Genomic DNA, 21,299 nt, shown 5'->3' with positions numbered 1-21,299 from the left:
TCCTTTTTAGTATTTATTGGGCCGAAAGGACTTCATCTGATAGTGGGGCGTTTTCTTTTGTTGTGCAGGAGATACCAGGTCAGTGAGGCCGTCACCAAACAAAACACTACCGTTAAACGGTAGAGACTCCATAGTCTTCTTAGAGTGAGCATCAGCATTCCATTGATGAATCCACAATGCCCTCCCAGCCGAGACTGCCATAGCATTGGCCCGTGATTCCAAAAGGCCAATATCCCTTGCAGCTTCTTTTAAAATTGCTGCAGCGTCCCTGATATGACCCAGAGTCAAAAGTACACTATCCCTGTCCAGAGTATCTATTTCTGATGACAAGTTATCTGCCCACTTTTCAATAGCGCTACTCACCCATGCCGAAGCAACGGCAGGCCTGAGTAGCGAACCTGTAGTGACATAAATGGATTTTAGTGTATTTTCCTGCTTACGATCCGAAGGATCCTTTAGAGCTTCCTTGTCAGGAGACGGAAGCGCTACCTTTTTGGACAGATGCAAGAGAGCTTTGTCCACCGTGGGTGTTGACTCCCACTTTTCTCTGTCCCCAGAGGGGAACGGATATGCCACCGGAATTCTTTTGGGGACCTGTACCTTCTTGTCAGGATTTTCCAAAGCCTTATCAAAAAGAGCGTTCAGTTCATGAGAGGGAGGAAACGTTCCCTAAGGTTTCTTTCCTTTAAACATACAGACCCTTGTATCAGGAACAGCAGGGTCCTCCGTGATATGTAATACGTATTTTATCGCCACAATCATGTACCGAATGCTCTTAGCCAGTTTAGGATTCAATCTGGCATCACTATAGTCGACACTGGAATCAGAGTCCGTGTCGGTATCTGTATCTACTATCTGGGTAAATGCATGTTTCTATGACCCCGAAGGGGTCTGAGTTTGTGACAATGCATCCTCCATGGATTTTCTCCATGTCTGGTTCCTAGACTCAGATTTATCTAATCTTTTAGTCAACCGAGCCACATTTGCATTCAAAACACTCAACGTATTTACCCAATCAGCCGTCGTCAGTGCCGACACAGTCACTCCCACAGTCTTTTCTGTCCCCACTCCAGGCTTCTCCTGGGTAGAGCACTCAACCTTAGAAATGTCGACACGCGTACCGACACCCACAACCACACTGGGCTATAGGGGACAGATCCACAGCAGAGCCTGTTAGAGAAACACAGAGGGAGTTCTGCCAGCTCACAACCCAGCGCCTATCCCGGTACTGAAGCGTGTAAAATACAGCCCAGACCTGTTAGCGCTTATAGTTAATAAAATAGCACCAAATCTCTTGTGCCCCCCCTCCCCCCCAGTTTTGCACCCTGTTACTTGTACAGTAGTGTGGGAGGCCAGGCTCAGCATCTCTGCAGCTGTGAACAGAAAATGGCGCAGGTCTGAGCTGTGAGGGCTAAGCCACGCCCCCTTAATGGCGCGCTTCAGTCCCACTTAATTTAATATATTTATACTGGCGAGGGTCTGTATTTAGTGCACAGGCACTGTATAGACTTGTGCCAGTAGCAAATGAGGTTTTATGCTGCCCAGGACGCCCCCCCCCCCCCCCGCGCCCTGCACCCTGCAGTGCCGTTTTGTGTGTGGGAGCATGGTGTGCAGCGCGGCCGCTGCACGGTACCTCAAAAGCCGCCTTCTGATCTTCTTCTACTCACCCAGCTTCTGACTTCTGGCTCTGCAAGGGGGGTGATGGCGCGGCTCCGGGAACGAGCATCTAGGCGTACCTAGCGATCAGACCCTCTCTAGCTAATGGTGTCCAGTAGCCTAAGAAGCAGAGCCTTGAAACTCACAGAAGTAGGTCTGCTTCTCTCCCCTCAGTCCCACGGTGCAGGGAGCCTGTTGCCAGCAGGTCTCCCTGAAAATAATAAACTTAACATAAGTCTTTTTCTGAGAAACTCTGGAGAGCCTCTCAGTGTGCATCCAGTCTCACTGGGCACAGAATCTAACTTGAGTCTGGAGGAGGGGCATAGAGGGAGGAGCCAGTTCACACCCCTTTTAAAGTCTTAAAGAGCCCATGTCTCCTGCGGATCCCGTCTATACCCCATGGTTCTTGAAGCATCCCCAGCATCCTCTAGGACGTATGAGAAATAGGATTTTAATACCTACTGGTAAATCCTTTTCTCTTAGTCCGTAGAGGATGCTGGACGCCTGTCCCAGTGCGTATTATATCTGCAGTTATTGGGTATGGTTACACACGTGGTGGGTTGCGTTTAAGTCTGCCTGTTGCTGACGTTATTCATGCCGTGGCATGCGTTATGCTGTTATTGGTTGTGTTTACACACAGGTTGTGTTATGCTTTATGTCAGCATATTGCTGCATATTCTTTATGCCGTCGGCTGGTGTTCTATTGAATGCCACGTTCTGCGGCATACTGGAGGTGTGAGCTTGTAAAATGCTCACCGTGGTTTATCAATAAATTATTTCCTCGAAATGTCCGTCTCCCTGGGCACAGTTACTTAAACTGGAGTCTGGAGGAGGGGCATAGAGGGAGGAGCCAGTTCACACCCATTCAAAGTCTTAAAGTGCCCATGTCTCCTGCGGATACCCCATGGTTCTTGAAGCGTCCCCAGCATCCTCCACGGACTGAGAGAAAAGGATGTACTGGTAGGTATTAAAATCCTAATTTAAGTAGGTTTATCCATCAGTGTTGGTCACAATAGGTAAACTTAGTTCCTACTGATATAACGCTGCTAACGTTCTCTCAGATTTCATAGTACAGTATGCACATATGGTCATACATAAACAATACAGGTTTCCCCAGCACACTGGATAGGCCAACAGATGAGATTTACATCCTACATGAAAACAGTAATGCAGAGATCTTGGTCAAATACATTTGCAAACATATAATATGTCGCAGCGAGGCTCTCTGGTGGTCCTACATTACAAGATAATAGCACCTCTTTCAGTCATACATTTATATTTTTCTAATTTGAGAGCCGCCTCTCCTGGCGGTACCTTAGGAACCTCTAATATGGCACTACAAGGATCAGCAATAAAAAAAAATTCTAGTCTAGATTAACTAGATGCAAATGTGTGTAATTGAGATCTTGCATTTCTATTATCATGTAGGATATAAATCTCTTGCTTGTCCATTGCAGCGTATTGGAGTATTCTAACCTTTTCTGTACAGTATATAATTCAAAAGCATTTCGCTCAACTTCTAAGCTCTCAACCACTTCCCTACTATTATTTCCAGCCTCATTCCTACACATTAACCCTCCCACCGTTCTCTCTTCCAGTGATTGCTGCCTCATCCTGATCACCTCATCCATCACCAAACACCAGGATTTCTAATATATTATTCCTATACTATAGAATGTCCATCAGACCTTCATTCAGCCACCATACCGTTAAACGTGCTCCTTAACCTCCTCTCTTTAGCCAAGGATCCATCACTTCTCTCTGACCAACTTTTTTCCACATTACCCCTTGTCTTTGCCCACAGCCCCTCTAGGATTGTTCTGCTATGTAATTACTTCAGTTGTAGATTTGAATCATGTATATTTGTAATATGTTCTATGCAGCTACTCTGTCTGAAGACCCTTTCTAATGTTGCTAAGTTCCTCTGTAGTGTATGGTGCTGCAGACCCCTAATTGCACCTTAGAAATAAAAGATGATAAAAAAAAAAGATAATTTTCCTCACAGTCTGATTCAGGAACTCATACACTGCTCTGCAGCAATACATATACACCAGTGATTCTCAACCTCTGCTCTCAGTTATTCCAAACAGGTCATGCTTTGTGGATTTCTGTCTTTTGAAGCAGGCTAGATAATTACTGACCCAGCAAAATAAACTAACTCACATGTGCATTCACAAAACATGACCTACAGTATTGTCATGCCTCGAGGACTGAACCCTGGTATAAACAATAATCTAGGTTAGAAGGCATTTATCAGCCCTAGCTCTTACTGCTACCAATATGGTGAACATTGGTGTTTGTGTCTTAAGTTTACTGAAGATTTATATGAAATAATGGTTAGAGTATGCATAGTGTCCCAGTTGCATAGGCTTTCTCAAAACTTGGTTTGGAAACCAAACTATACTATGTCATCGCACAAAGAAAACAGATTCCATAGTTGTTACACTATAGCCTGCTCCAACACTACTCCATACCATGTTTTCTGTCAGTGTTGCACCTAGTTTTCAAGAGTGATAATGAAGGCTGATGATGGATGTTGTTGAGGTGTGTGGTGTTATGAAGGGTGGAATTTGAGACTTGGGTGCAATGTCACAGGCATAGGATATTATTGTTCTGTTGAACTGGGTGTCACGATCCAATCACTTGCAATTGTTATTGCTTGAAGTTGCTGCAGCAGTGCCTTATTACACATCTCGGTAACCACACCATATACAGTGCATCCGGAAAGTATTCAAAGCGCTTTACTTTTATCACATTTGTTATGTTACAGCCTTATTCCAAAATGGAATAAATTAATTTTTCCCTCCAAATTCTAGACACAATACCCCATAATTAATGACATGAGATTTTTGCAAATTTATTAAAAATCTAAGAAATCACACATACATAAGTATTCACAGCCTTTGTCATGAAGCTCAAAATTGAGCTCAGTTGTATCCTGTTTCCACTGATCATCCTTGAGATGTTCCTACAGCTTAATTGGAGTCCACCTGTGGTAAATTCAGTTGATTGGACATGATTTGGAAAGGCACACACCTGTCTATATAAGGTCCCACACTTGACAGTGCATGTCTGAGCACAAACCAAGCATGAAGTTAAAGAATTGTCTGTAGACCTCTGAGACAGGATTGTCTCGAGGCACAAATCTGGGGAAGGCTACAGAAAAATATATGCTGCTTTGAAGGTCGCAATGAGCACATCCGTAAATGGAAGAAGTTTGGAACCACCAGGACTCTTCCTAGAGCTGTCCGTCTGTCTAAACTGAATGCTTGGGGGAGAATGGCCCTAGTCAGGGAGGTGACCAGGAACCTGATGGTCACTCTGTCAGAGCTACATCATTCCTCTATGGAAAGAGGAAAACCTTCCAGAAGGACAACCATCTCTGCAGTAATCCACCAATCAGGCCTGTATGGTAGAGTGGCCATACAGAAGCCACTTCTTAGTAAAAAGTACATGGCAGCCCGCCTGGGGTTTGCCAAAATGAACCTGAAAGACTCTCAGACCATAAGAAATAAAATTCTCTGGTCTGATGAGACAAAGATTGAACTCTTTGGCGTGAATGCCAGGCGTCATGTTTGGAGGAAACCAGGCACCACTCATCACCAGGCCAATACCATCCCTACAGTGAAGCATGGTGGTGGCAGCATCATGCTGTTGGGATGTTTTTCAGCGGCAGGAACTTGGAGACTAGTCAGGATAGAGGGATAAGATGAATGCAGCAATGTACAGAGACATCCTGGATGAAAACCTGCTCCAGAGCGCTCTTGACCTCAGACTGGGGCAGCGGTTCATCTTTCAGCAGGACAACGACCCTAAGCACACAGCCAAGATATCAAAGGAGTGGCTTAAGGACAACTCTGTGAATGTCCTTGAGTGGCCCAGACTTGAATCCGATTGAACATCTCTGGACAGATCTGAAAATGGCTGTGCACTGACGCTTCCAATCCAACCGGATGGAGCTTGAGAGGTGCTGCAAAAAGGAATGGGCCAAACTGCCTAAAGATAGGTGTGCCAAGCTTGTGGCATCAGATTCAAAAAGACTTGAGGCTGTAATTGCAGCCAAAGGTGCATCAACAAAGTATTGAGCAAAGGCTGTGATTACTTATGTACATGTGATTTCTTAGTTTTGTATTTTTAATAAATTAGCAAAAATCTACCAAAAACTTTTTTTAACGTTGTCATTATGGGGTATTGTGTGTCGAATTTTGAAGGGAAAAATTAATTTATTCCATTTTGGAATAAGGCTTTAACATAACAAAATGTGGGGGGGGGGGGAAAGTGAAGCGCTGTGAATACTTTCCGGATACACTACTCTATGTGTGCGGTCAGGATGGCTTTCTGGGGGGTGCAGGGCTTTAGCACATTAAATGCAGTGTTCAGAACTTAAATGGTTCTAGATATTAATTGACTGAGGACTACATGTACAGTATGTGTTTGTTAGCTTTCACTTACTAAATGTTTCATATTTACATTGCATTTAATAATTGCATGACTAACAAGTACTGCATAAATAAGGGCCTATTCTGTAATACATTGTTTTATTGCTAATTGAGCACAATCTATTGCTAATGATGCTTCTCTGGCTTTATGTCCCTGTATGCTTACCATACATTTATTTATAAGATCAGTGATTTGCTACCAATACATATTCAGGTACCAGATCCTATGTAGAAAATGAATGTGTGTTTTTTTCCAGAAATAAAAACTTTATTGGAGATTGTTGCACATAGAGGCAAATACAAAATGCAATTAAAGAAGGCATAGGGGTAAATTTACTAAGATTCGTATTTTCCCGTTTCAGGTCAAAGTTCAATCACGAATGACATCGAAAGTGTAAAACTGCAACTTTTTGAATTGATTACGACAAATTTACTAAGCTGTCGTATTCGGGTTTTTCTTTTGTTCCGATGTCGATGTCATTCATGGTTTTTTTTCTATTTTTACGGCAGTGATTAGCAAAACACTGCCGACTTTTTTTACAATCAATCTCGGCCGGATCTGTGTGATCCGTGCTGGGGTTTATTTTTTTTTTTAATTAAACACTGTAAAATAATAAAAAAAAATGCGTGGGGTCCCCCCTCCTAAGCATAACCAGCCTCGGGCTCTTTGAGCCGATCCTGGTTGCAAAAATATGGGGGAAAAAATGACAGGGGTTCCCCCATATTTAAGCAACCAGCATCGGGCTCTGCGCCTGGACCTGGTCCCAAAAATACGGGGGACAAAAAGAGTAGGGGTCCCCCGTATTTTTAAAACCAGCACCGGGCTCCACTAGCTGGACAGATAATGCCACAGCCGGGGGTCACTTTTATATAGTGCCCTGCGGCCGTGGCATCAAAAATCCAACTAGTCACCCCTGGCCGGGGTACCCTGGGGGAGTGGGAACCCCTTCAATCAAGGGGTCCCCCCCCCCCCCAGCCACCCAAGGGCCAGGGGTGAAGCCCGAGGCTGTCCCCCCCCATCCAATGGGCTGCGGATGGGGAGGCTGATAGCCTTTGTTGTAAAAGAAAAGATATTGTTTTTAGTAGCAGTACTACAAGGCCCAGCAAGCCTCCCCCGCATGCTGGTACTTGGAGAACCACAAGTACCAGCATGCGACGGAAAAACGGGCCCGCTGGTACCTGTAGTACTACTACTAAAAAAATACCCAAAAAAAGACAAGACACACACACCGTGAAAGTATAATTTTATTACATACATACACACATACATACATACTTACCTTAAGTTCCCACGCAGGTCGGTCCTCTTCTCCAGTAGAATCCAAGGGGTACCTGTTGAAGAAATTATACTCACGAGATCCAGGGGTCCAGGCTCCTCGGGAAATCCAGGGGTAATCCACGTACTTGAAAAAAAAAAAAAAAAACGGTGTCCCGACCACGAACTGAAAGGGGACCCATGTTTGCACATGGGTCACCTTTCCACGAATGCCAGAAACCCACTCTGACTTCTGTCTAAGTGGGTTTCTTCAGCCAATCAGGGAGCGCCACGTTGTAGCACTCTCCTGATCAGCTGTGTGGTCCTGTCCTCACTGACAGGCAGCACACGGCAGTGTTACAATGTAGCGCCTATGCGCTACATTGTAACCAATGATGGGAACTTTCTGCTCAGCGGTGACGTCACTTTAGGTCAACCGCAGGGCAGAAAGTTCCCATCATTGGTTACAATGTAGCGCATAGGCGCTACATTGCAACACTGCCGTGTGCTGCCTGTCAGTGAGGACAGGAGCACACAGCTGATCAGGAGAGTGCTACAACGTGGCGCTCCCTGATTGGCTGAAGAAACCCACTTAGACAGAAGTCAAAGTGGGTTTCTGGCATTCGTGGAAAGGTGACCCATGTGCAAACATGGGTCCCCTTTCAGTTCGTGGTCGGGACACCGTTTTTTTTTTTTTTTCAAGTACGTGGATTACCCCTGGATTTCCAGAGGAGCCTGGACCCCTGGATCTCGTGAGTATAATTTCTTCAACAGGTACCCCTTGGATTCTACTGGAGAAGAGGACCGACCTGCGTGGGAACTTAAGGTAAGTATGTATGTATGTGTGTATGTATGTAATAAAATTATACTTTCACGGTGTGTGTGTCTTGTCTTTTTTTGGGTATTTTTTTAGTAGTAGTACTACAGGTACCAGCGGGCCCGTTTTTCCGTCGCATGCTGGTACTTGTGGTTCTCCAAGTACCAGCATGCGGGGGAGGCTTGCTGGGCCTTGTAGTACTGCTACTAAAAACAATATCTTTTCTTTTACAACAAAGGCTATCAGCCTCCCCATCCGCAGCCCATTGGATGGGGGGGGACAGCCTCGGGCTTCACCCCTGGCCCTTGGGTGGCTGGGGGGGGGGGACCCCTTGATTGAAGGGGTCCCCACTCCCCCAGGGTACCCCGGCCAGGAGTGACTAGTTGGATTTTTGATGCCACGGTCGCAGGGCACTATATAAAAGTGACCCCCGGCTGTGGCATTATCTGTCCAGCTAGTGGAGCCCGGTGCTGGTTTTAAAAATACGGGGGACCCCTACTCTTTTTGTCCCCCGTATTTTTGGGACCAGGACCAGGCGCAGAGCCCGATGCTGGTTGCTTAAATATGGGGGAACCCCTGTCATTTTTTTTCCCATATTTCTGCAACCAGGATCGGCTCAAAGAGCCCGAGGCTGGTTATGCTTAGGAGGGGGGACCCCACGCAATTTTTTTTGAAAAAATAAGCACTTTCCCACCCCTTCCCACTGATATACATGCACGGATCTCATGGATCCGTGCATGCCTATCCAATCACGAATAAAAAAAAAAGGTCTGTTTTTTTTTAGCACTTTTTTACGAGTTGTAATTTTTCACGGCAGTGTTTGTTTGTTTTTTGCTTTGCACTTCTTAGTAAATGACCGAGATTCATACTTAAACAGCCGCGTTTTGACCGATGGTGTATTCATTCGTAATTTTTTACTTGGACTTGCAAAAAATTACGAATGCCCTCATCTCTGCCGTGATTAGTGTTTAGTAAATTACTGAGATGACACTTTGATGAAAAAACGGCATCTCGGTCAAAATCGGGAGCTTAGTAAATTTCCCCCATAGATTGTAATCAGTAATAATGTGCACATTTTTTATATTCTTGTATTATGCAGAATAACATACATAGGACTGTAATAAAGATATAGATATATAATCGGCACATCTGGTTGTGTGTACGGGTGGTCCGCTGATCGCCCGTGCATTTGCTGCAGGGAATAACATCATAGCTAGGTGGCCAAATTCAAACGCCATCCAGCTGGGTGTCTTGATTGACACATCATGAGGCCAATAGGTAAGTGTGTATACTTATCTGTATTGGCCGCTCTGTTGGCGCGACGATGGGTCAATGGCGTGTATCCAGCTTTAGACACAGCTTCAGACATTGTCATTTTCCGTTCTTTGCAAAATCACCAAAGGAGCACTTGTTTGGGATATTTAACACTTTGGAAAGTTATTGGCTTTAGCTCCCTTACTGTGAACATTTTGATAACAAACTGCACATTTGCTGGCTGTTCACTGGAATGAATGAATGATTAATTAATTGTTGGACTAATGGCCCCCATCCACTAGTGAGACTCATCTGAACTGAAAGTCTGATTCGATTTTCCCCTGACCTTCCTGGGAGTCCTGCGATTACGATTTTCAACTTGAGTGTTTTTTTTACATCCGATATATCACATCCGATTGTGTACAAATGCATTCTGATGTGCACCTTTTCTCCGATTGCGATAAATAATCATGACAGCCATGACGATCTGCGACTCCGACCCGAGGTACACGAGAATGCACCACGGATCAGAGTCGGAGGAAAATTACATGCGATGTGTCACTTTTCATCTGATCCATCAATTCGAAAGCTCGGAATCCGATGAAAAGTGCCCATATCGCGCTAGTAGATGGGGGCCTGCAATTGACATTAAAGTAGATTTTGCTCTCCTAATATAAATAGGTATAGAGTCCTGATTACTTACCTTCTGTAATTGTATATGTTGCACAGTCCTATTTTAGTTCTATTCCTGTTCTATATGTTTGTTTTCATTTTTACTTTTATAATAATATTTTTTTTTTTATTAGATTTGATTTTAGTATCTCAATGTTACTTGGATTCATTTAAATTGATCATTACTATTTATACTTTACAGCGTGGCTACAGCCACCTTTTCTTGTTTCTGTAGTGAAGGGGTATGGGCGATTGACCCCATTAATCATTGTAGTATCTTATAATAATTGTTTTCATTTATACTCCGTGTATTATTTCTGTTTGGTGAAACTTTAAGTGACCTTTTAGGCAGTATTGGAAGTGGATGTGTTATCCACCAACCAATGGTAGCAACATGTTTTTGTGCTTTCAGGCAGTACCTGTTAAATATTAGCCAGACAGTGCCTGGTTCATGTTACTGGTACCTAGCATACACCTTCAGCCCACACAATGGGTTCCTCCACTGTTTGTAGGTAACAGGTTCTCATTGGGTTACAGTCCCAAACACGCTTTTTGATATCTTGTTTATTCTATTTCTTTTCATAATTTCGGTTATAATGTGCATTTCTAATGTACTTTTCTATGTTCTAAGCAATCACTGGATTATACTGTAGTCTGGAATTACACCTCATAAATACATTGGCCATTAGGAGACACCTGTATTTAGCTGTGTAGCATTGAAAAACTTTTGCACTATAGGTTACCAACTGGTCATATTTACCATTATTGAATTGTGGGGGTCATTCTGACCCAATCACACGCTGCAGTTTATCGCAGTGGTGCGATCGGGTCAGAACTGCGCATGCACCGCAGTGCGCCGGCGCATGCCAGATGGCTGAAGGCACGACCGCCTCTGCCTGATTGACAGGCAGAGGCGGTCGCTGTGCGAGGGGGGGGGGGGCGGAACGGCGGCATTTGGCTGCCGTTTTGTGGGCGCGGTTCGGCCAACGCAGGCGTGTCCGGACCGAACGGGGGTCGGGCCGCAGCGGCTGCGGGACGTCACACGCAGCCGCTGCGGGCCGGGGAGCGATGAGTAGCTCCCGGCCAGCACGCTAAAGCTGCGCTGGTCGGGAGCTACTCTTGAAGTGCAAAGGCATCGCCGCTGTGCGATGCTTTTGCACTTCTGCGGGGGGGGGGGGGGGGGTCCGGCACGGACATGCAGGGTGGGATAGCCCTGTGCTGGGCGTCCCCCCCGCATGTCAGTGTGAATGATCGTAGCTGTGCTAAATTTAGCACAGCTACGATCATCTCAGAATGTCCCCCTGTATCCATGATGATTAGGCAGTTTTTATCTGTTGCTTACTTTTGTACAAGGGAATATATTCATATAACATCCTTGCTGCCCCTTGCTATTTCACTTTGAATTCCCTACACCCCCTACCCCAGATGCTATATAATGGAGCTTGTCCTCTTCCCCAGCACCTTCTCTCTAACTAGCTCAGCAAGTAGTTAGTATTCTTTTTTAATGTTCCAAAGTAGGGACTAAAGGCCAGTACTCACGGCCCGATTTGGGAGAGATGTGTGCTGAGCGAACCGCTCAGCACACATCTCTCCCGGCGCTCAGCACAGCGCGATCTGTGCTGAGCGTGCGGGGGAAGACGGGGGGGGCGCTCATTTCACCCAGCGGGTGAAGTGAGCGACCCGCTAGATTGGCCTGCATGCAGGCCAATCTAGCAGCAGCGATAGCGTTGTGCGGGGCCACGCATCGCTATCGCTGAGGGGGCTACACACGGAGCGATGTTGCTGAAAATCTAAGCAATCTAGTCAGATTGCTTAGATTATCGCTCCGTGTGTACCCCCCTTAACTACTCATTCGGTCCTGCCGACATGATCTACACACAGTCACTTAAATAACTGAAGGATTATGTGGTGTTTATCCTGTTTTGTTTTGTAATGCTTGGGCATAACCCACTATGAGGGTTGTTATAATAATTTTGGGGCTAATTAAGACCTGTTCGCTCGCTAGGTTTTTTTTGCAGTCCTGCGTTCGCATAGTCGCCGCCCATAGGGGAGTTTATTTTCGCTTTGCAAGTGTGCGAACGCATGTGTAGCAGAGCTGTACAAACAGATATTGTGCAGTCTCTGAGTAGCCCAGGACTTACTCAGCCGCTGAGAATACTTCAGCCTGTTTGGGACCGGAATTGATGTCAGGAACCCTCCCGGCAAACGCTTGGACACGCCTGCGTTTTTCCAAACACTCTCAGAAAACGGTCAGTTGACACCCACAAACGCCTTCTTCCTGTCAATCTCCTTGCTAACGCCCGTGCAAACGGATCCTTCACACAAACCCATCGCTGAGCGGCGATCCGCTTTGTACCTGTGCGATGCGCCTGCACATTGCGGTGCATACACATGCGCAGTTTAGACCTGTTCTCCCGCTGTACGAAAACGCAGCCTAGCGATCAGGTCTGGATTAGCCCCTTTGTCTAAAGTATATACTTGATACAAATGCTTGAGGTAAAGCCAAGTTGCTTTAAATACATAAATTTGACCCTAGTTTAAAATAATATTTCCTAGTATTTGATCATACACAAATGTAAAATGAATACTGGAGTACTTCCTAACTTTTAGGCATGCTTGGCAGGACTTTTCAGACCTTAAGATTATGCTTCATTACCAGCGCTGAGAAATTATTATCATTATATATTACATTCATTTACATTTTTTTCTTCTTTATTAGACCAGTTGATGAAGGGCGTTGATTACATCTCTTCTTCTTTGCTGGTGTAGTCTTTGCAGCTAATGGAGAAGATCCCATATCTTGTGAATAGCACTCGGACTCATCGCTGGACATCAGTTCTTGCAGTTGTTTAGCTTGAAGACTGTTGGTGACCTCATCCATCTTAGCCTGGAGACCTTTCAGCGTGATTTCCAGAATGCTACTCTGATTGCTTGATGCCTCCTTACTAGCTCTGATAGAGTTTTGCAACTCCAAAAAGTTGCTTTTCAGAAGACGATTCATCTTCTTCTGCAGGTCCAGGCTTGCAACAACTCCACTACGTATGCCTTGAAGAATCTCATTTGTATTCTTTTGCTGGGTAATTAATTGGTCTAACTTAGTTTCTAAGTTTGTTAATTGAAGCTGAGTCTCACTGGGTTTGTGATCTATGGATCTCCCTGATACCTTTGCTTTGTTGGACTGTGAGATGGATCCATCCTGAGGACTGTTCTTGACTGAGCATGCTGAAAGTGACTGTTTTTCCGTCTGACCAATAAACTCATCTTCAGAATGAATATGAGTAGAGGGGGTCACTACATTGTGACTTGAAGAAGCACAATCCCCTGGAACACAAAAGTTATCAAATAAAAGATATAGATAATGACATAATAATCTTGAGCAGCACTTCAAATGTTCTAGCAAGGAGGCTTAATATAATCAAAGAAACAGAGACTTCTATGGGGACTATTGCCTCCGAATTGTGCAGAGTTCCATATTGGATAAACTGCCTTAGTAATTAGATCACATTCACTCTAGCCAGGTGCCTTACTTACATCATCAGTGCACATGAACATGTTTGTAATTGTTACAGCCATTCTGGGGCAAATTGGCCTTAGGCTCCACCAGCACTTTTTCCAGTGCAACAGTAGCTCAGGGGGCTGCTTAGTAGAATTTAATTCTTTAACATAGAGCTTTCCTTCTGCACTATATGCACTGGTCTGCGTGGTAAGGCCTTTTGGGCCTTCTCTGAGTCTGTTTCCTATCTCTGAACCCATCACCAGGGACCAGCCTTCTTTGTATGACTACTGTGGAACAGCAAATTTTAAAAGCAGCTTTTGAGTGGGAATTACACGCCAAGTCTGCGTCATTCCAAAAAGTTATGTATTTTAGGCATCAGGTGCCCGATTCAGGTCTCTATGGATGTGCAGTATGGGGCTGTGAAGTGAAATGCAGATCAGCAGCAGACTGTTAGTGGTTGACAGGTTACTGCCGTTTGGGGGTGGGGATGTGACAAGGCCGGGATCTCCAAGGAAGATGGAGATTTCCTGGTCTCTTTGTTGTATCTGCAGGAGCCATGGGTCACGCAGCTGGGTGATGGTGCCGCAGGTGACCCGATACTGCATCCTAGGATGCAGCTTGGATCACTAATGCAAGCAGGAGGTGTGATGCCTCCTGCTGCACTAACATATTTGTGCTATCACTGCTGCTTCCATGTAAGCAGCAGTTATAGCAGCTCCATCCACATCTTAATCAAGCCTTAGGTAAATAAATAACTGTGCAGGTGATACATATAATTAATATAAAGCTTTAATGCCAGAATAGTGTAAACATAAATCAAAGTCACTGCTTCACACATTCAGGATGAAAGTTGTATTAGTACAACTAAGATCTGTAAAAAAAAAAAAGTATAGAAGGAGCCCAACGGTGAATTGCTCCATAGCAAATCTTGTGATGCAGTCCCTTGACTCCTGCAGCGGGATGTAATGAAGTCCAAGATTGCCGGAGGTACGGGGTGCCAGCTGATCTCGGATGTTTTTTTAAAGGGTCAAACACTTACGCAGTGGTGGCTCCAGAGGGGCTGCAGCGCAGTCCAAAGTTCAAATAGGGGAGACACACCAACTGCCATCCCAAACTCACTGGCAGTAGGTGTGGCCCCCCTATTTGAACTTTGGACTGCGCTGCAGCCCCTCTGGAGCCACCACTGCGTAAGTGTTTGACCCTTTAAAAAAACATCCGAGATCAGCTGGCCCCCCACCTCTGGAGCCACCACTGCTTACAAGGTAAACCATGCCTTGTAAGTGTTTGCTCCTTTAAAAAAATGTCTGAGATCGGCCAGCATCCCGCACCTCCGGCAATCTATGACTCCATTGTATCCAGCCGTTGCACTTTTAAGTATGGGCAGGGCTGGGGCATGCATAGTGATGCCCCAATGGGGCTGATAGATTGTGCATATTACCATAGGAGTAGTGTGCTGCAATTAATAGTAGTGACTGGGAGTGTACCAAATAGGTCCTCGCACTTTCTTTGTTGTAGGTTGGCACATTTTTAAATAGATATTGGTCCCCTAGGGTCTTAAAAATAAAAAAAGGGACATCATATGTAGCCTAGTATAATATGCAAATATCAAACTTAAATTAGTCAGTAAATATATTAATATTGGCTTAGACTTAAAGAGGAGCGTGGGCAGTTAAGCAGGTTCCTTTCATTTGAATGAAGCCCCACATGCCAGCTTTAGGCAATGCCTGGTGATCGCAGAGAGATGTCACTCTTGTGTAGCAAAAGTCATTGTTGTTCCTTATATTTAAAAAAAAGAGAACAAAACCGTATATTGTAGAGATTGGTAATACAGTATATTTACCGTCATCAGTTGAAGAGTCATCAGATACTTGAATTGCACCTGTCCCTTCTGCATCCATTTTAAAGAACATAGCTACATTTATCTGTCTTTTGGACAGATAATCTTCTAGTGACTCCATCTTGCCGGGCAAGGGAACCTGCAGTTTTCTTTTATCGATACATTGCTGGACTTTCCTTTTGTAGTCATGCCATCTCTTCTTGCATTCTACAACTGTGCGCTTCATTCCGGCTACTTCATTGACTTTTTTCACTACTATATCCCAGAGGGCAGCTTTCCCCGAGGCATTAAGAGATTTACGTCCAAACAATTGCTCAGCGTGGGCTAGAATTGTGTCAACAAGTATATGGAGCTCGGGGTCAGTAAACCGTTCCTTTCTCTTCTTAGGTGTTTGGATTGTCGTACATACACTGATGCCACTTTGAAACATACTTTGATCCTTCTCTTCTGTGTTGTCAGTGATCGGTGTGACAGTTCTTTTTGCTGTAAAATAAGAAATAAGACTAATACATGAACCAGAACCGTGAACATAACTTAAATTTAAATGGACGTAGAGCACTGAACCCAGGGCAGTAGAGAGCTTGGCTGGGCCCAGGTACTTTTCAGGGGGCATGGCCTAATCACAGGAGGCGTGGCCATGTACTCTTAGAGAAAAATAAAGAAAAAATGTATTTTTAAGCGCATCCCTGGCCACACTGCAATCCAGCACACAGCAGCGTGTGCTGGGCTGAGGAGAAAAGATGCAGCTGCTGATGCCAAGAAAGGGTGGGCGGGGACCTGGACCTCTCCATAAGACCTGGCGCGGGTAATTAGTATCCCTCCTCCTTTCTGCACCCAACTGGATCAAACATGTTACAAAATAAAATATATTACTGCTTTTTGGAAGAGTTTCCATGGTGGTTGGAGGGGTCCATCAGAAGGCACACTCCTGGCTCCAGTAGACCTATTCACCTTAGTGTACTGCTGGTACAGTCAGTGTCGGACTGGGGCATGAAGGGCCCACCAGGGGAATGCAATGATAGGGGCCTAGACTTAGGGGTGTGGCCAGCCTACAAAGGGTGTGTGGTCAGCCTCCACAGAAGCTTGAAAAACACAATAGTTTACTGCAGTGTAATGCAACATTTCTACCATGTATAATACAAGTGCACAGTCTGGAACCTGATCCCTAGAGGACGGAGTGGGCCCTCAGGCAGTGGGGCCCACCGGTGGTTTCCTCTGTACCCCTGTAGGCCAGTCCGACCCTGGATACAGTATAATGTTAAATACACTGCCTGGTCGCTTGGAGGTGGAGTGAGAGAATGGTGGGTTGGTGTAAGAGAACCATGATGTGGGAGAAGTAATGGGTGAGGAAACCTGCTGGGCCTGCATTTTGTGGAGCTGTGATGATGAAAGCAAAATGCTGACTGGGGAACTTTGAGGAGTACAATGGAATGGAGAGGGGGACTTAGGGGTATATTTAAAAATGGGTGGTTTATCAAAGCAGTTGTTGATCAGACTAGTTGATGGACTGTTGCCATTTTAAATCGGTCAAAGCTATCAATCATCGGCAGCTTTAACAAACTACCCTTTAGTAAATAAACCCTTAAGAGAGCAGTGATGATGCTTAGAATATGAATGTATGTGAGGACTGATGGGGAGCATAGGGATATACAGTATTTGAAGTTGGGACAGAGGAGTAAGATAAAGAAGGTGTAGATAGAAGGTAACAGAGAAGGGTTTGAATGTTCAATACCTTTACGAAAACTGAATTGTGCGTAAAAAGGGATGGAAGCAGTGATTTTATTCTATGAAAAAGCTACTGGTACTCACCTAAAGTCACAAGCGGATACAAAATGTATAGTAGCATCCATACTCTGGACAAGTCAGACCACCTTTTTATTACCTACTGAAAGTTTTTTTGTTTTGTTATTACAGGTAAAGCAAACACCTTCAGGTACAGGATGAGGGCTCTGAAAGCAGCCCATCCCCGTGGTCTTGTAGAAGTGTAAGGATCGGTAATGGGATTCCTTCACTTCTTCAGTGCTACTGTGCATGCGCGGTATGCTGACAACACATGTAACATGTGGGCTGCTTTTGTGAGTGACAACAAGGGACCACAGCAGACATCTTCAATATTTTCTGTGGTTCCTCGCTAGCTACATGCAGAGGATAACGTAAGTTTGCGGATAGCCCCCGAAAATACTATTTAAACCTGGCAAGACTGGAGGCATGTCTGACTTGGCAAGAGAGTGAACTCCAGAGGAATTGTTAAATAATTGTTTATATAGAAGTAGTAAAATATGGGTAAAAAATAAACACTTGCTACTGCCATCTGCAAGTTCTTAAGCTCCTTCCCATCTAAACAACACCTCAACATAAACATCTGTCATAAATAAACACATTTTTCTTCTACGCTCACCCATGTCAGCCCTAACAATGGGGATACATCCCCCTCCCCTAATTTATACAGGATGTTTTTTCAGGGACAGCCCACCTGAGGGTACATAGGCTCACTCCTCCCTTTCCTCTCTGGCTTTTTCCTGTCTCTCATAGCTTAGGCAGAGTAGGGACGTTTGTTTGTTTTTTATAGGACTTGCCTCCAGGATAGGAGCCCCGGGGAAAGCTGACAGCATATGGGAGTGTGGCCTTGTATAGAATCCTGCCCAAGTATGCTGGTATCGTCTGGCGAGCGTGGCCCTTGAGTGGAATCCTGCCTTTGTTTCTGCTACATCCCGGATCGGGTGTATGGACAGCAGAGATGCGGCACCGCACTTCCGGATTTTGGAAAGCAGCGGTCGATTGCTCCCGGAGTCTCCGCCAGCTGGAGGAAGCGGCCTCAGGTTGCAGAGCGCTTCTGGGATCATGGAGGACCCATGGTGCACAGTGGGTCACATGGGCCCAGGAGGCTGTGTGGGTTCGTTCAAGGATGCACGGTGGACGCTTTTTGGCATGAAGCCTATTTAAACATGGCGCCGCCAGTCAGCAGCATGCACTGGCAGCTGTTTCAGCATTCTGGTGAATATGGAGAACGAACCTTCCCCCCATAACCCTACAAATGCTCTAGGAACGTAAGTCCTTTGGTTATGATGGACTTGTCTATTCGTTTTTAAGTTTAGATAGTTATACTGTATGCTGTTATTGTTGTTTTCAGTGTGCAATCTGATACTGCAGCCTCTAGGAAGAGACTGGCAAAGAAGAAGCATCTTAATTTGATATGTGCAATACTGTATGTGATAAAGAATTTTCTGGTGCTCAGAATAAGAATGTCTGTCAGAATTGTGAAAAGGATCAATCATCTGCATGTAAACAGTCTAATCAATTAGCTGAATTAATGGAATGAATGAAGAAGTCCTTTGTCTCTAAGGAGGACTTCCTGGAAATGCAGGGATTTAAAAGAGCAAGTTCTCAATCAAGTTTGCTTGGTGAAGCTATTTCATCTGACGAATGATCGCAAGATGAATCGTATGATATCTCTAGTGAGGAGTTTGGTGAGATAAAAGAAGAATCTAAGATGTTTAATTTGGACCTAGTAAAGAGTATGCTGAGAAACATTTATAAAACTATCAATGTATAAAGAATCTGTAGAGCCAGCAGAGGAACAGGATCTGTTATTTGAAGATAGAGTGAAACAAGGGAGAGTTTTTCCGATACATAAGGTAATGAAGGAATTGATTACCAAAGAGTGGCAAAGTTTGGATAAGCATCAAGGAAGATGATCTCGCATAGATCACATGTATCCAGTCAGAGATGATCATTTCCCGAATTGGTGCACAGTACCCAGAGTGCAGCTGTGGCTGAGATTTCCTCCAGAACAACTATACCTTTGGAGGATGTTTTTTTTTTCTGTGATGCCATGGATAAAAGAACTGAGAATTCTCTTAAACGCTTACATGTTTCAGTTGCTGTATCACTGAAAGCGGGGGTAGCCATTGCTTCAGTGTCAAAAGCCCTAAGGATATGGAGAAATGTTATGCATACTGATTTCGAGGAAAAATATTCTGAGCAGTATTTGATATGGAATCTTGAGATCATGCAGAAGGCTATTGAGTTTTGTGTGAGTCTTCGTTGGATGTGGTGTCTTTTTTTAGCCAGGTCAATGGCGTCAGCGGTCAGAGCAAGGAGGTCATTGTGGCTGTGACTGTGGGCAGTGGAAAACAAGCTAGCAACATTACACTTTGAGGGGTCTCCATTGTTTGGGGCTAAATTAGAAGCCATGATACACAGATTGACTGGTGGAAAATCAGTCAGGCTACCACAAGATAGACATAAGAAATTCTTTGCACGTCCTTCTTCCAGACAACAGTACAGAGAAGCTAAAACATATAGGCCTGGCAGGCAGTACAACAGTAGATACTCCTCTGGAACATCTAGACAGTCCTTTCGGTAGTCATACAAGAAGGATAAAAAGCAAAGACTGTGACCAGGGCCGTCTTTTTGTATGGGCTCAATGGGCTCTTGCCCAAAGGCCCCAGGAGTATAAGGGACCTAGGCCGATAGCTGAGGGTCCTCTCTTTCCAGGGGTACCAGATTTTTGAAAATCTGCCCTGGGGAACCGGAGATATCTGACTTGAAATCAGTGGTCCCCATCCAAGCCTATTAATTGCTCTTCCCAGCCAGATATCTAGGGTTCTGCCAAATATTCAGTTTTAGATTTTCATTGGTGAATTGCTCTGGCTCCTGAACTCTGATCCCCAAGTCCCCAGAACCTTCTGAAAGGTGGGAGTCACTAGTTTTGTATCCCATTCAAAGCTAAGAAATATATTTTCAGGAACTTGAGATATCTGCAGTCAAGCAAGCTGCCCTCCCACCGGAAAATTATAAATATTAAGCCCACCCCACTATCCACCCCTCCCATACGTATTAAACACCCCCTACCACCTTGGAAGTCATGTACCAGGGCTTCTTCATTAAGCCCAATGCCCCCTCTACAGTTTAGCCCCATCTGTGTAGTAAAGGAGTAATTGTAAGAAATTACTGCTCCAAGTCCTACAGGCTGAGTGGAAGATAGAACACCTCCTACCGCCGGCGGGACCTCAAAGCTGCCGCTGATAGCACCGCCCACCCCTACCACTGGAGGATGGGTAGGGTGCCCAGTGCATTGCTGTGCCCAGGGGCCTACACTGCTGTTAAGATGGCCCTGACTGTGACAGTCCTCCTGTGTTGGGAGCAAGACTTTCTCTTTTCATCAAAGAATAGAATGTTTCGGTCAAAGCAGACGTGTGCTGGATTTAATACACAATGGATATCATCTAGAATTTTTACCACTTCCAGAAAGGAGCAGATTTGTGGCGTCAAATCTACCAAGATCAGAAACCCAGATCAATGCTCTGGAAGCCAGTCTGGAGAAATTGATAAGGTTTCAGGCGATAGAGTCAGTTCCTTTGGAGCAGAGAAAGAAAGGTTTTTATTCACATCTTTTCTTGGTGGAAAAAAGTTTAGGAGGATTCAGGATCCTGGACCTTAGGGATTTAAACAGCCATATCAAGGTAAAGAAATTTCGGATGGAGACATTGAAATCAATCCTGGCAGGGCTAAAGAAAGAAGATTTTATGGCTTCAATCGATTTGAAAGACACATATTTTTATGTTCCTATAAGTCAAGGAAGCAGAAAATATCTAAGATTATGCATCCAGAGCAGTAATTTTCAATTTACTTGCCTCCCATTCGGACTGACATCATCTCCAAGGGTATTTAGCAAGGTGCTAATAATGTTGTTAGCATGCCTTCGACAATGGGGCATAGAAATCAGGGCATATTTGGACCACATTCTGATTTCTGGAAAAACAGAAGAGATCGTAAAGGCAAGTTTGGAGTATACAATTCAGTTCCTACAAAGTCATGGATGGATCCTGAATTGGGAGAAGAGTCATCTACTTCCAGTAACACAGTTGCAG

At 44.7% G+C, this 21,299-nt stretch overlaps 1 protein-coding gene across 3 annotated transcripts in view; it reads right to left on the bottom strand.

Annotated features, from left to right (window-relative positions):
• Positions 1–11,258: 11,258 nt before the first annotated feature.
• LOC134966441 (myb-related transcription factor, partner of profilin-like) overlaps positions 11,259–21,299 on the bottom strand; it is a 91,138-nt gene continuing 81,097 nt past the window's right edge. For all 3 annotated transcript variants that reach the window (XM_063943192.1, XM_063943193.1, XM_063943194.1), the window contains 2 exons: positions 15,430–15,909; positions 11,259–13,414 (listed from right to left, as the gene is read on the bottom strand). In XM_063943192.1, the coding sequence (XP_063799262.1) occupies positions 12,789–13,414; positions 15,430–15,909 (1,106 nt within the window). In that variant the 3' untranslated portion in view covers positions 11,259–12,788. The remainder of the gene's footprint in view (positions 13,415–15,429; positions 15,910–21,299) is intronic.

Source organism: Pseudophryne corroboree, chromosome 10 (genome assembly GCF_028390025.1).
Source record: "Pseudophryne corroboree isolate aPseCor3 chromosome 10, aPseCor3.hap2, whole genome shotgun sequence".
Classification (NCBI taxonomy): domain Eukaryota; kingdom Metazoa; phylum Chordata; class Amphibia; order Anura; family Myobatrachidae; genus Pseudophryne; species Pseudophryne corroboree.
Note: the sequence above shows the minus strand (reverse complement) of the source record. Positions and strands in the feature narration are given on the sequence as shown.